This window comes from Sarcophilus harrisii, chromosome 6 (genome assembly GCF_902635505.1).
Source record: "Sarcophilus harrisii chromosome 6, mSarHar1.11, whole genome shotgun sequence".
Classification (NCBI taxonomy): Eukaryota; Metazoa; Chordata; class Mammalia; order Dasyuromorphia; family Dasyuridae; genus Sarcophilus; species Sarcophilus harrisii.
In genome coordinates, this window is record NC_045431.1 from 237,295,884 (window position 1) to 237,308,088 (window position 12,205).

At 54.3% G+C, this 12,205-nt stretch overlaps 1 protein-coding gene across 1 annotated transcript in view; it reads left to right on the forward strand.

The window, feature by feature from the left end:
• Positions 1–2,605: 2,605 nt before the first annotated feature.
• The window catches only part of SHANK2 (SH3 and multiple ankyrin repeat domains 2), a 539,915-nt gene continuing 530,315 nt past the window's right edge, over positions 2,606–12,205 (forward strand). The window contains exon 1 of the mRNA XM_031943606.1: positions 2,606–2,837. Within this exon, the coding sequence (XP_031799466.1) occupies positions 2,824–2,837 (14 nt within the window). The 5' untranslated portion in view covers positions 2,606–2,823. The remainder of the gene's footprint in view (positions 2,838–12,205) is intronic.

Consider the following 12,205-nt stretch of genomic DNA (forward strand, 5'->3'; position numbering starts at 1 on the left):
ACACACACAAGAACACACATAAGAGCACACAAACACACACACAAGAGCACACAAACACAAGAACACACACATAAACACACACACAAGAACACACAAACACAAGAACACACACAAACACACACACAAGAACACACAAAACACAAGAACACACACATAAGAGCACACAAACACAAACACATGAACACACACACAAGAACACACAAACACAAGAACACACACACAAACTCATACACACACACAAGAACACACAAACACAAGAACACACACAAACACACACACAAGAACACACACATAAGAGCACACAAACACACACACAAGAGCACACAAACACAAGAACACACACACAAACTCATACACACACACAAGAACACACAAACACAAGAACACACACAAACACACACACACACAAGAACACACACATAAGAGCACACAAACACACACACAAGAGCACACAAACACAAGAACACACACACAAACTCATACACACACACAAGAACACAGGCACACAAACGCATGTCTCTGAGTGCCCGGCGCTGCCCGGGGGGTGCCCGGTAGCAGCTGCCGGCACTTTACCAGATACAAAGTTTCCATCCTGTTTCCTCGGCAGATGTGTGTGTGTGTGTGGGGGGGGGGAGGCTGATCTGTCCGGGACGGTCACGCGGGAGGAGAGCCCGTGTGGGGTGTGAGCGCTGCGTGTGTGTAAGCGCGCGGCCCCGGCAGGGCGGGGTGGGGATGGGGGAGGTCCCTGCCCGCTTTCAGGGAAGGGGGGCGGAGGGCGTCTCCCCGAGTTACCACAACATACCCCAGAAGCCGAGCGTCGGCGGTTTGGAGCCGGGCGCGCTCCCGGGGGCCCAGGGCCTGCCCGGGGATGTAGGGGTCGGGAGCGGGAGGCCTGTGGGCAGGGGCTGGCCCGGCGTCCCCTGCCGGGACCGGGATCTGGTCGGAGGCAGCGGGCGGCCGGGGCATCCTTCGGGCCTCGGACTGCGCACCGGTCCCTCGGCGGGGACGGGGACTTCCTAACCTTCGCTCCCCGCCTCCGCGTCCCGCTTCGGGCCGGGACCGGGCTCAGGCAGCCAGGAGAGGAGGGCGCGCCCCCATTCGGCTCCGGCCCCCCCGCCCCGACAGCCTGGCCCGGCTTGTGCCCGCCTCGGCCTCCCTGATCCCGGACCTCGCCGCCTCGCCCGCCCCGCGGCCGCCGCATCTGCAGCGCGGGTCCGACCCCCCACCCGGTGGACGTGCACGCTGCCGGCCTCCTGACTTGCAAGGGGCTCGGGAGCAGCGACTCCCCGCTTTGAAGTGTCCCCCACCCCCGGTGCCACCGGACACCCCGGGGCGGGCGCCGTCAGAGCCGGCGCCAGGTGAGTGGGAGGGTCTCCCTGCGGGGGCGGCTCCCGTGGGCGCGGGTGCCAGGGGAATGTTGACGTCGCCAAGACCGGGGCCTGAGCCTTGGGCTCCGAAGGGCAAGGCGGGCCGCCGAGGCAGGAGGGGCGACCCAGAAGTGGCGAGGCGGAAGCCCGGGCAGGGGAAGGGTCACTCCCCCCGCCCCAGGCCCCACTCCCCAGTCCTCTCCGCTCAGCTTCCAAAGCAGACCCGCGGGGGGGGGGGGGGGTGCCTCCCTGTCACCTACGCGACATCTGGTTGCCCGCTTCGTCTCCCCCGCCCCACTGAGAGTCCCCTGAGAGGGAGGGTCCCTAGTGTTCTGTGATCCTCCCTCTCCCTCCGAACTCTTCCCCCCATCCCGTCCTGCAGCCGAGCGAGGGCTCTGGGTCCGGGGTGGGGGCGGGAGCTAGCCCCACAGCTGCCTGTGCCGCTGTTCCATTTTCCGGGGGAGCATTTCCACCCCGGTTAATCGGCCAACTCCGGACTGACCCGAAAGTGAGGGAGAAAATGGTAAGGAAGCTGCCTGCGCTTAAAGCGTGTCGCGGCTCCTCCCCCCCCCCCCCCCCCCCCCCCCCAGTGGTTAAACCTCGGGCTTCGCGGCCCCGCGGCTCCCCCGGGGGACTAGCCGAGGCTGGCGGCTGCGGGCTCCCTCCCGCCCCACGCACAGGGACGCCAGGCGGCGCCAGGGCCAGGGAGCAAGGACGGCGGCCGGGGGTCTCGGCTGCGGACCAGGACGGGACTGAGAGCGCCGCGTCCCGGCCTCCCGGGCGCTGACCGCGGACCCGAGGCTTTTTCCGATCGCGCCCGGAGCCGGCCCGGGGCCGGCAGAGGCTGCGGAGGTGGGGGGGCCCCGAGCTGCCCCCGGGAAGTCCAGGAAACGGGGAGACGCCCGAGGTGGAGCGCGGCCCTAGGCTCCGCCCCCCGAGCCGAGCCCCCTCCCCGATGGCCGGAGAGGGGATCGGGGCGGGGGGAGGTCGGCTCGCCTTCCTCGGTCGGACATGCCCCCCGCCCCCGGCTCCTCCTCCCCCCTTGCCCTCGGCCCCCAGAGGCCCGCCCCAGCCCGCCCCGGAGAAGGCAGGAGGCGGCCCGGAGGTCCGCCGCCACCTGCCCTAGGTAGGAGCCGAGCAGCCTCCCCGCCCCGCTCCGCCCCCCGCCCCTCCCCGCGGATCCCGCCTCTCCCACCCAGCCGCCGCCGCCGCCGCCGCTCCCCCGGCTCTCCAGCCGCCCGCCCGCCCGCCAGCGGCCGCACGCACGGCTCAAGTTTCCCTGGCAACTTTCGCCCGGGAATCCCTCCCGAGAGCGAGCCCCGGTCCCGCGGGCGTCCGATCGCCGGCTCCGCCGTCCCTGAAGGCCCGGAGACTTGGGGGGGCCGCCCTCGCGCACCTCGGGGGCCCCGGCGGAAGCAGCGCTCCCCCCCGGCCCGGCGCAGCTGCTGAATCTTTGATGAGACTGGTCCGGTGAGTGCAACCTTAGCCGTGCCCGGGTCTGGCGGCCCCCGCGCAATCCTGGGCGCCGTCCCCGGGGCTCCGGGGCCGCGCGCTGCCCGGGCCCCACTCCCCTCCACGTGCGGCGCCCCCTCCCCCCGCCGGAGCAGGTGTGTGTGTGTGTGAGTGTGTGTGAGTGTGAGTGTGAGTGTGTAAGAGTTGGGGAAGGAACTTCCCCCCTTCTCCCCCCCCCCCCAGCCTCGGAGCCCCCGCCTGCCCCCGCCCGAGCAGAATCGCCCCAGGTGACTGTTTGCTCTCGAACCTGCGCGCGGGAGGGGGCGGCCGTGGGTGCCCGGGGCTCACCCCCTTGGGCGCTTTCTTAATGAAACCCCACCGGGGTTCCTGAGGGGCGAGCAAGGGGCTGCACGTGGGCCCCGCCCCCGGCCCGGGGCCTCGGGGAGCCGGCCGGCCTGTCCTCCGACGCGAGCCCCCGATACGCGCCCGTTCCGAGCGAATCCGCGGGGCGGCCTCTGCGTGCGCGCAGCCCCCAGCGGCTCTTCTGGCCGAGCCTCCTTAATGAGGTTAATCATCGGCTAATTCAATTGGGCTTGGGAAGGAAAATGCCCCCAATGTGCTTCACGGCGAGCTCGCCGGGGCAGGGGATTAACGGCCTCCCCGCGGCCCGAGGTTTGGCCTGGAGAGCCTGCGCGCCCCGCGGCCGGCGCTGCCATTAGGGGGGTGGGGGGAGGGCGCCGGGGGTCCCGGACCTTGGCCCGGCGGGCCCCGAGCGGCGGGACCGGCTCTGCCTCCTCACACCCTTTCTAGGGACCCCTGGGGGAGTATAGGGCTGGCCTTCCCTCCCGGGGGTCAGGTTAGATGCGGATAGAGAGGGAGGGAGGGAGGGAAGGAGAGAGAGAGAAGGAAAGGAGAGGGACAGAGAGGGGGACAGAACCGAAGAACTAAAGCAGTGTGGGTAAGCAGAGGCAGCTCCACTTAGCGCCCCGAAGCTCGGACTGAGAGTTCAAAGCCTGGGTTAAGATCTCAGTAGCTGGATGTCAGGAGGGAAAGTTCCCCCCTTGAATGGCAGCTCTCCCTCTTTCTCCTGATGAACCGAACTGCCCTCAGTCTCTTACAGTGGAAAAGAAACTGGCCCCAAACCGGAGGAGCCAAGTTCAAATGGCTTACTGAACCTCCGAGACTTGAAGGGTGGGGCTGGTGGCCTCCCAGGGCTTTGGAGAGGTCATGGCTGATGTCAAAGGTCGGGGGACTGGCCAGCCTGCGGAGGGCTAAATGACCGGCTGGTGATGGAGGGAGGCCGTCCTCCGGGTGACTGGAGTTGTGTTCATCAGTGATCCTGCTAAGGGAGACAGACAGGCTGAGCCATCCTACCCTGGGTGGGGAGGGCAGCTGGGAGGTAGCTCCATTGGTAGGCGAGGAAGGACGTTTTGGCAGTGACTTGCTCTGGGTCCCACAGCTTGAAGGCGTCTGGGCAGAATTTGCCCTTGAGTCTTCTGACCTCCTGGGTCACTGGCAGGGGTCAAAGGCTTCCAACCTGGCACATGGGAGTGTGGCCAGGCTGGGTTTGCCTCAGGAGGAGTTACTGCTTGTTCTGAGCCCTGCTTTGGAGGCCTTTGAATATGCATATTGGAAATGGTGGAGAATGGGGAGCCCTCTTCCTTTCTGGGTATAGCCCCTGTTTCCCCCCCCCCCCCAGTCCTATTGGAACGAGTTTGGCTCCCCAAGCTTCAGCAGGAGCAGCCTCCTGCTCTCAGAGGCTCCAAGGTGACACAAACCTCCTTTATTCTTGGGCTCCTGGGCCTCGAGCTGGGAGGGACCAACCCTCTCATTTACGAAGGAGGAAACTGAGGTTTCCAGAGGCCGAGGGGCTGATCAGAGTAGTTTGAATGCCACCTGCCCGCTCCTGTGCCCTCTGCGCTGCCCATAGACTCCTTCGCCGTGGATCTCCTTGGCCCGTTTCCCAGGATCACACTGGCCTGGGCTCGTACAGTTTTGCTTAGAACCTTCAGATTCACAAGTGCCTTCTAAGACAGATTTGTTCTCTGCAGGAAGGAACCATTGGTGGTCGGGGGCCAGAGAGAGAGACAGGCCGAGAAGTGTCTCGGGGTGTCCCTTGGTATTAGAGGGCCCGGAGTCTGGATTTTTTAGCCAGGAAGCACTTCTTGAGTGCTTCACACAATTCCCTCAGCGCCAGCTGGCAGCTCCTGCACCTCCAGGGGTCCAGAGAGTCTTCTCTGGGCTTCCTCCAGGATATAAAGGCTGAGCCTTCTTGCTTCCAAGGCTGGCCCATCCTTCCTTTACTCTACTAGCTTCCCAGGCTGTCACTCAGCCAGGTAAAGGACAGTAAACACATTTCTGCCAGAGATACTTTCCTCAGGGATCCGGTTCTGAGCAAAGGGGTCCAGGAGCTCACGGGCTCCCCTTTCAGCTGTCAGGCTGAGGGAATGTGATCTTTCCTTGAGGTGATCAATAATGTAGGCGATCAGACCTGGAGCCGGCTGGGCGCTTCTTGGGCAGCTTTTCTCTCTGGGATCTAACAAGCTTGGGAACGGGAACCTCAGGTTTGACAGAGGTGGTGACTTGTTCATTCAGGGCTTCCAGGGGCTTGGGGCTAGAAAGGTGCCGTCGCCCAGGGATGAGCCTGCAATACATTCTGGGAAAAAAAGTAAGAGCGCGCCGTCTCTCCTCAGCGCCGTAGTTTTGTGACTCTGGACATGTTTCTTTGTATCTTGGCTCTTGGACGCTTAATAAGCAGGCTGCTGGAAGAGGGCTGGAAGGAGGCCGAGGGGCTAACTCCCCACTTCTCTGCCCCTGTCACTTCTCAGGGCCTCTGGGTATCCCTCTGGGTCAGACTGATTCCTCCATCCCCTCGCCAGCTTTGCCCCTCCCAGGCAGTGATTCCGATTGTGCTCTGAGAGCGAATGCTTCACCATTAGAGGCAGCTGTCGGACATATTGGATGGGGGTGAACTGAGGAAGAACGGACTCGGGCAGCCGACTCAGTGGTCTCTCCTGGAAAATCAGGGTAGTGATGATACACATGGCCGTTGTGAGGGTAAAATGGGATCGTTCATGTTAGCTTTGGGAACCTTAAAGCCGGGTCTGAGTGCTGGCTATGTTGATAACAGTGGTTCCGGTCATATTATTAATCATAATAGTCCTCGAGCTTTCTCTGCCTCCGGCAGGGTCAGAAGCTACCTGACAGTCCCAGCGGCCACATCCTTCCCCAAAGGGGCAGAGCAGGAAGTTCATCTGGAACTGGGCTGAGTTGTTCTACTCTCTGGAAGGAGCCAGGACCGGGGGTAGAGGGAGCTGGTGGAATGGCAGGACTGTCCCAGGGACATGGGACCAGAAGCCTCTCTGTAGTGATGGAGCTGTTCTCACTGTGGAAGACAAAATGTGATCTCATTGGATTCCCAAATCCTTGTGGGGCTGTCTCTGAAGGTAGTGCCCCCATTTTACAGATGAGGAAGCTGAGACCTAGAGTGGTTAAATGATTTTCTCATGGTTACTCAAGCAGCAGCAGCTGTAATAGTAATATAGAAGCAGCAGCAGTAGTAATAGTAACAGTAATAGTAATAATAGTATAGTAGTAGTAGTAATAATAGTCAAAGCAGTAGTTGTAGTAACAGTAATAATAATAGTATAGTATAGTAGTAGTAGTAGTAATAGTAATGGTAATAATAGTATAGAAGCAGCAGCAGTAGTAATAGCAATAGTAATAATAGTATGTAGTAGTATTAGTGATAGTAGCAGTAGTTGTAGTAATAGTAATAATAATATAGTAATAGCAATAATAATAAATTATAGCAGTAGTTGTAGTAACAGTAATATTAATGATAGTATAGTAGTAGTAATAGTAATGGTAGTAGTATAGAAGCAATAGAAGTAGTAATAGTAATGATACTATAGTAGTAGTAGTAATAATAGTATAATAGTAGTAGTAATAGTAGTAGTAGTAGTTGTAGTAATAGTAGTATAGAAGTATATCAGCAATAGTAATAATATAGTAATAGTAGTAGCAGTAATAATAATAGTCATAGCAGTAGTGAACAGTAATATTAATGATAGTATAGTAGTATTAGTAATAGTAGTAGTAGTATAGAAGCAGCAGCAGTAGCAATAGTAGTAAGAGTAATAGTAATAATAGTGTAGTAATAGAAGTAGTCATAGCAGTAATTGTAGTAATAGTGGTAGTAATAGTAATAATAGTATAGTAATAATGATAGCAGTGATATAGTAATATAGTAGTAGTAATAATAGCAATAGTTGTAGTAATAGTGATAGTAGTATAGAAGTAGAAGTAATAATAATAATAGTATAATAGTAGTAGTAATAGTAGTAGTAGTAGTAGTAGTAATAGTAGTAGCAGTAGTTGTAGTAATAGTAGTATAGAAGTATATCAGCAATAGTAATAATATAGTAATAGTAGTAGCAGTAATAATAATAGTCATAGCAGTAGTGAACAGTAATATTAATGATAGTATAGTAGTAATAGTAATAGTAGTAGTAGTATAGAAGCAGCAGCAGTAGCAATAGTAGTAAGAGTAATAGTAATAATAGTGTAGTAATAGAAGTAGTCATAGCAGTAATTGTAGTAATAGTGGTAGTAATAGTAATAATAGTATAGTAATAATGATAGCAGTGATATAGTAATATAGTAGTAGTAATAATAGCAATAGTTGTAGTAATAGTGATAGTAGTATAGAAGTAGAAGTAATAATAATAATAGTATAGTAGTAGTAGTAATAGTAATAGTGGTATAGTAGAAGCAATAGTAGTGATAGTAGTATAGTAGTAGCAGTAATAGTAGAAACAGTAATAATAGTAGAATAGTGGTATAATAGTAGTAACAGCAGCAGTAGTAAATAGTAATAGTGACAGCCCTTGTATAGGTTTCTGAAATTCACAAAACACTATATTATCCCAGGGGAGTTTCACAGTAACCTGGGGAATTGGGCACTACTAAAATATTCATTTTACAGATGAATAAACTGAGAACTGAAGCGTGACTGGCTCAGGACCCCTACACAGGTGCTGAATCGGGATTTGAATCCATGACCACCAGGGAGCTTCTTCTAAATGTCAGAGGCAGGTTTCAGATCCAGCTCTTCCTAACTCTATGTCTGGTACACTGTCACACTGCATGATAGGAAAATTAATAATTACAATAACAGTAATTATCCTTATTGCTAGGTGTTGCAGTGGACAGAGCACTGGGTCTGGAGTCATGAAGACTTGAGTTCAAATCTGGCCTCAGATACTTTTGGGACTCTGGGCAAGTCAGTTTCCTCAGTTTGCCTCAGTTTCCCTCATCTGTAAAATGAGCTGGAGAAGGAAATGGCAAAATGATCCAGGATCTCTGCCAGGAAAACCCTAAATAGGGTCAGGAAGCCAGACACGATTGAAAATGACTCAGCAGCAGCAACAAAATTGCTTCTATCTCAATTGTAAAAACAGAGTAAATTCCATCCTCTGCCCCAGCGCAGGGATGTGGCTTGAATTATCTGAAACCCAAAGGATGCAGAATGCAGATTTAAAAGCCACTTGGGTTTTGCAGGAGGCCGTGCTGAGCCTCAGTTGGCCCTCTCCGCCAAGGTAAAGCTCCCCTCGGGCTGAGTCCAGACTTAAGCCCTTAAAAGCCGGTGGGGATTTGTAAGCCGGACTGTTCTGTTTTCAATCCCGGTAAGCATGATGGATTCTCCCCTGGCAGCTGTCGATTGGCTGCCAGATGTCTGAGCAGAGTGGAACAGAGGGATCTCGCAGAACCGGCCTCAGAAGGCCCCGTCTGTCCTCCCCCCCCCCCCCCCCCAAGTTTACAGATGCAGACACTGGGGTCCGAGAGGAGGGCCCTGGGTAGCAGGGGTGATCCCGGGGCATGTTAGGGCCTTGTATTGGGATCACAAAGATGCCCTGGTTCTGGAACCCCAGGATGTGAGGATGCTGCAGGCCCCAGATCTGAAGGCCCAGTGCCTGTTATAAGGGCAGATGTCAGCTCTCATGTGTCGGCCTCCGGTGGCCCGCAGCCCCTCGGGAGCCCGTGTCTCAGCGTGGGCCAGGACACCCTGGCCTGGAGCCGTGTGGGGTGGGCAGGCAGGGACGGGGCTGCAGAAGGGGCACCTCCCCGAGGTCCCCCTGGCCCATCTCCTTGGTCTGAAGTTTGTCTCTGGCAGTTCTGGGCTACGTGGAGCAGATCGGGAGTTACGGTTTTGGGTCGTTCTGTCATGTGCCAGCTGGGTGACTTTGGGCAGGTCATATTCCTTCTGGGCCTCAGTTTCCCTATCCATGAATCAAGGGGCGTGGATCAAACGACTTTAAGCTTTCTTCTGGCAAAGGTCCCTGTGACATTTGTGGAACCTTTTGTGACAAGGTTCCAGGACATTTTGGAGGAGTTGGGGCCGGTTTCTTTCAGGATGGAAACTAGAAAAGGTCTTTGCCTTTCTTCGTATTCCTAGCACTCAGTCCAATGTCTGACATGCAGTAGTTAATTAATAAGTGCACATCGAGCTGTTGATTCTTGACTGGGGAAAACAAAGCAAGAATTAAATGTCCCCTGGCTTTGGGCTTCAAGCTCTGAATGGCTGAGGAGTGAGCAGGGAGGGCGGCTCCCTGGGGAGCGCCCATCGGCCCCTGGCTGGGGCTCCCACGCTTGGAACGTGCCTCTCCTCGTCTGGGCTCATGTTGGTGATCACTCTATCCCACCCCCCTCCAGCTCCTCAGGCTCCCATCCCCTTGCGTCGCTGCCATGTTGATCTCCACGCTGGGTCCCATCAGTGCTCGGCACAGAGCAGCCAGCGGGACCTACCGTGTGCCCGAGCTGGGAGCGTGGACCAGACAGACCCTGGTTTAGTTTGCTGAAGTTCTGACTGTGGTCTTTGGACCAGTGTTTGTGGCTCATGAAAACCCTGGAGGGATGCCTTGGGGTTCGCGGATCCGATTGGACGCTGGGTCGTTTGTCTCCCTTCTGGTCAAATACAAGACTGTTTACCGAAGCCAGGATGTGTACAATGGGCAAACAGATTTTTTAGTGAGTATTTGGGCCTGCTAGAGGTCTGGGCGCTCCTTCGGCAAACTCTGAAAGTGGGCCACGGCCTCGGGGGTCTTGCTGAGAAATTTCCTGAGCATGATGGGCAACGAGGGCTGTGGTCCCGGCTCCTACTCTTTGGGGTCCTTTGGCGTCCAACTAACCTACTTTTTTGCTAAGATCCAGTCTTTCTCTCTGTATCTGTACCTACACGTATATGTGCATATATATATGTATAACATGCCTAAATATTCATATATATATTTGTGTTTCTCTCTTTTTATGTCTCTTTGTGTATCTGTAATACATATATATATTATATACATACATAGACATATACACACGCAGACACACGTATATAAGCAAACCTATATTTTTTGCAAAGTGTTTTCCATATACATACATGCACATGTGTGTATATATACATATGTCTGTGTATACGTGTGAGCATGTACATATACGTATATGTGTCTGTCAGTGCAATGAGGAAAAAAGGCAGCAGGGAAACCCGAGCAGAGCCGCAGCCCTCCTCTTGTGGTTCCCTGCTGGGCTGGGATTGCGCCGGGCTGGTGCGGTCCTGTGCCGCCTGCTTGGATTAAGCAGTGGAGGGAGCTCTGGAGTGGGAGGCAGGGCTGTGGATCCGTATCTGGGTGGGCTGCTGACTTTCTATAAGTTGGGGGCAAATCACTGAATCAAGACTTCTCTGAGCCTCCTTAGCACAGGGGTGGAAACTGAGGCTCGCAGCCCAGAATGATGCAGCTAATGATGGAGGGAGGCAGGATTCAAACTCTGGTCTTCTTGATTCCAAGTGCTGCATTCTAGCCTCTGATGCTACCCTCAAAAAATCCCTCTTGCCTAAGGAAATATCAAACCGTTGTGGGGTCCCCCCAAGTTTCATCCATCCCTCAGTCCCATACTTTGGGACCTGCTCCTCTGTTTTGGAACCTATTCTTGATGTTTCCTTTCAGAAAATGTTGTATAAATGTCATATTCCCTGTAGTCAGATCATCCATCCATCCAGCTACGAGCATTTGCTAAGTGTCTGCTTCAAGTGTGCAAGTGCGTGCACACACACACACACACACACACAGAGACACACACGCACAGACACACACACACACACACACTGTATGTCTCTGGATAGAACATCATCTCTCTGGATCATTTCAGGTTTTGTCTTTCTGATATCTAGCAGTCCCCGGCACACAGTAGGCGCTTACTGAGTATTTCAGAAAAGGGAGTAGCTGTTACTCGCCTTTGGAAACTAGCAGTTTCCTTACTGGTAGAATCCAATCCCCAGGTGGGCTTCTGGGTGATCTTGCTTGCCCTTCTTGTGTCCCCTAGTTGAGTGCCTCCTTCTGAGAGTCCATGTTTCTTCTTACTTGGAAGAATTAGCAGTGCCGTGGGCTTGATTATTCCCTTCTTCCTCCAGCACACTTGCTGTCCTAGTTCCTGGTATCTGCCTTTGTGGTCCTGGCCTTCGCCATCCCACCCCTGCCAATGACGAGCTTCTTAGGGACCGAGCTGGGGTCTCCTCCTCTCCCTTCACCCCCCGTTCCTTGTGCTCCTGCTTGGGCGATGGGTGATTGATTTTGTTCCTTTCCTCCTGTCACGGAGCCAGACTTTTTAGCTCTTGATATTATAACTTTCCCTTTACCCCAAGTAAACCTCTTAATCAGAGCAGGATAAATCCAGTTAATGATGTTCTCTAAAGTTTAAAACCATCTGGGAAGAAGGTCCCGTGCTCCCTGCCGTGGGCCCGGTGACTGATCGTGACGTTGGTGACGACGATCGCGTCCATTACTACAAAAAGGATTTTTGCATGAAGCGACCGAGTTCATTGGGTTTTATTTTTACCCGTCTTGTCACTAGGGACTCTGTTCCCGGGGCTTTGCAGTGAATTTCTAAAGCCCTGAAGAATGAAAAACTGGAATTACCTGTTAAGAGAAGACGGCAACTGGCTCAGATCACTTAAAGAAAACACAGTGTGCACATTTGAGAGACTCTGACCGGCGAGCGTAGGCTGGGGTCAGGGTAAGAAAAGCAGAGTTGGGACCAGGTGGGCATTGATTGTCTGGAGCTGTTTTTTCCAGGACTCTCTGCTGCTGTTTTCCTGCTGTCCCTGAGAGGCCGGTACTTTGATTTTCTATCAAGTAGAATTTATTAAGTGCTTGCTGGATACCTAATGTTGTGAGAGGATTCGTGATACTAAGGATGTAGGAGAAATGGTTTTTCCTTAGAGGGCTCTGGGAAGGATTCTGCCGAGCAGGTTAAATGAGAGAGAACCTGAGAGGCCTTGATTTTGTCCATGTGACCATTCCCTCTGTTAGTGCGGATTGCAGCCCTATAACTGGGGCAGA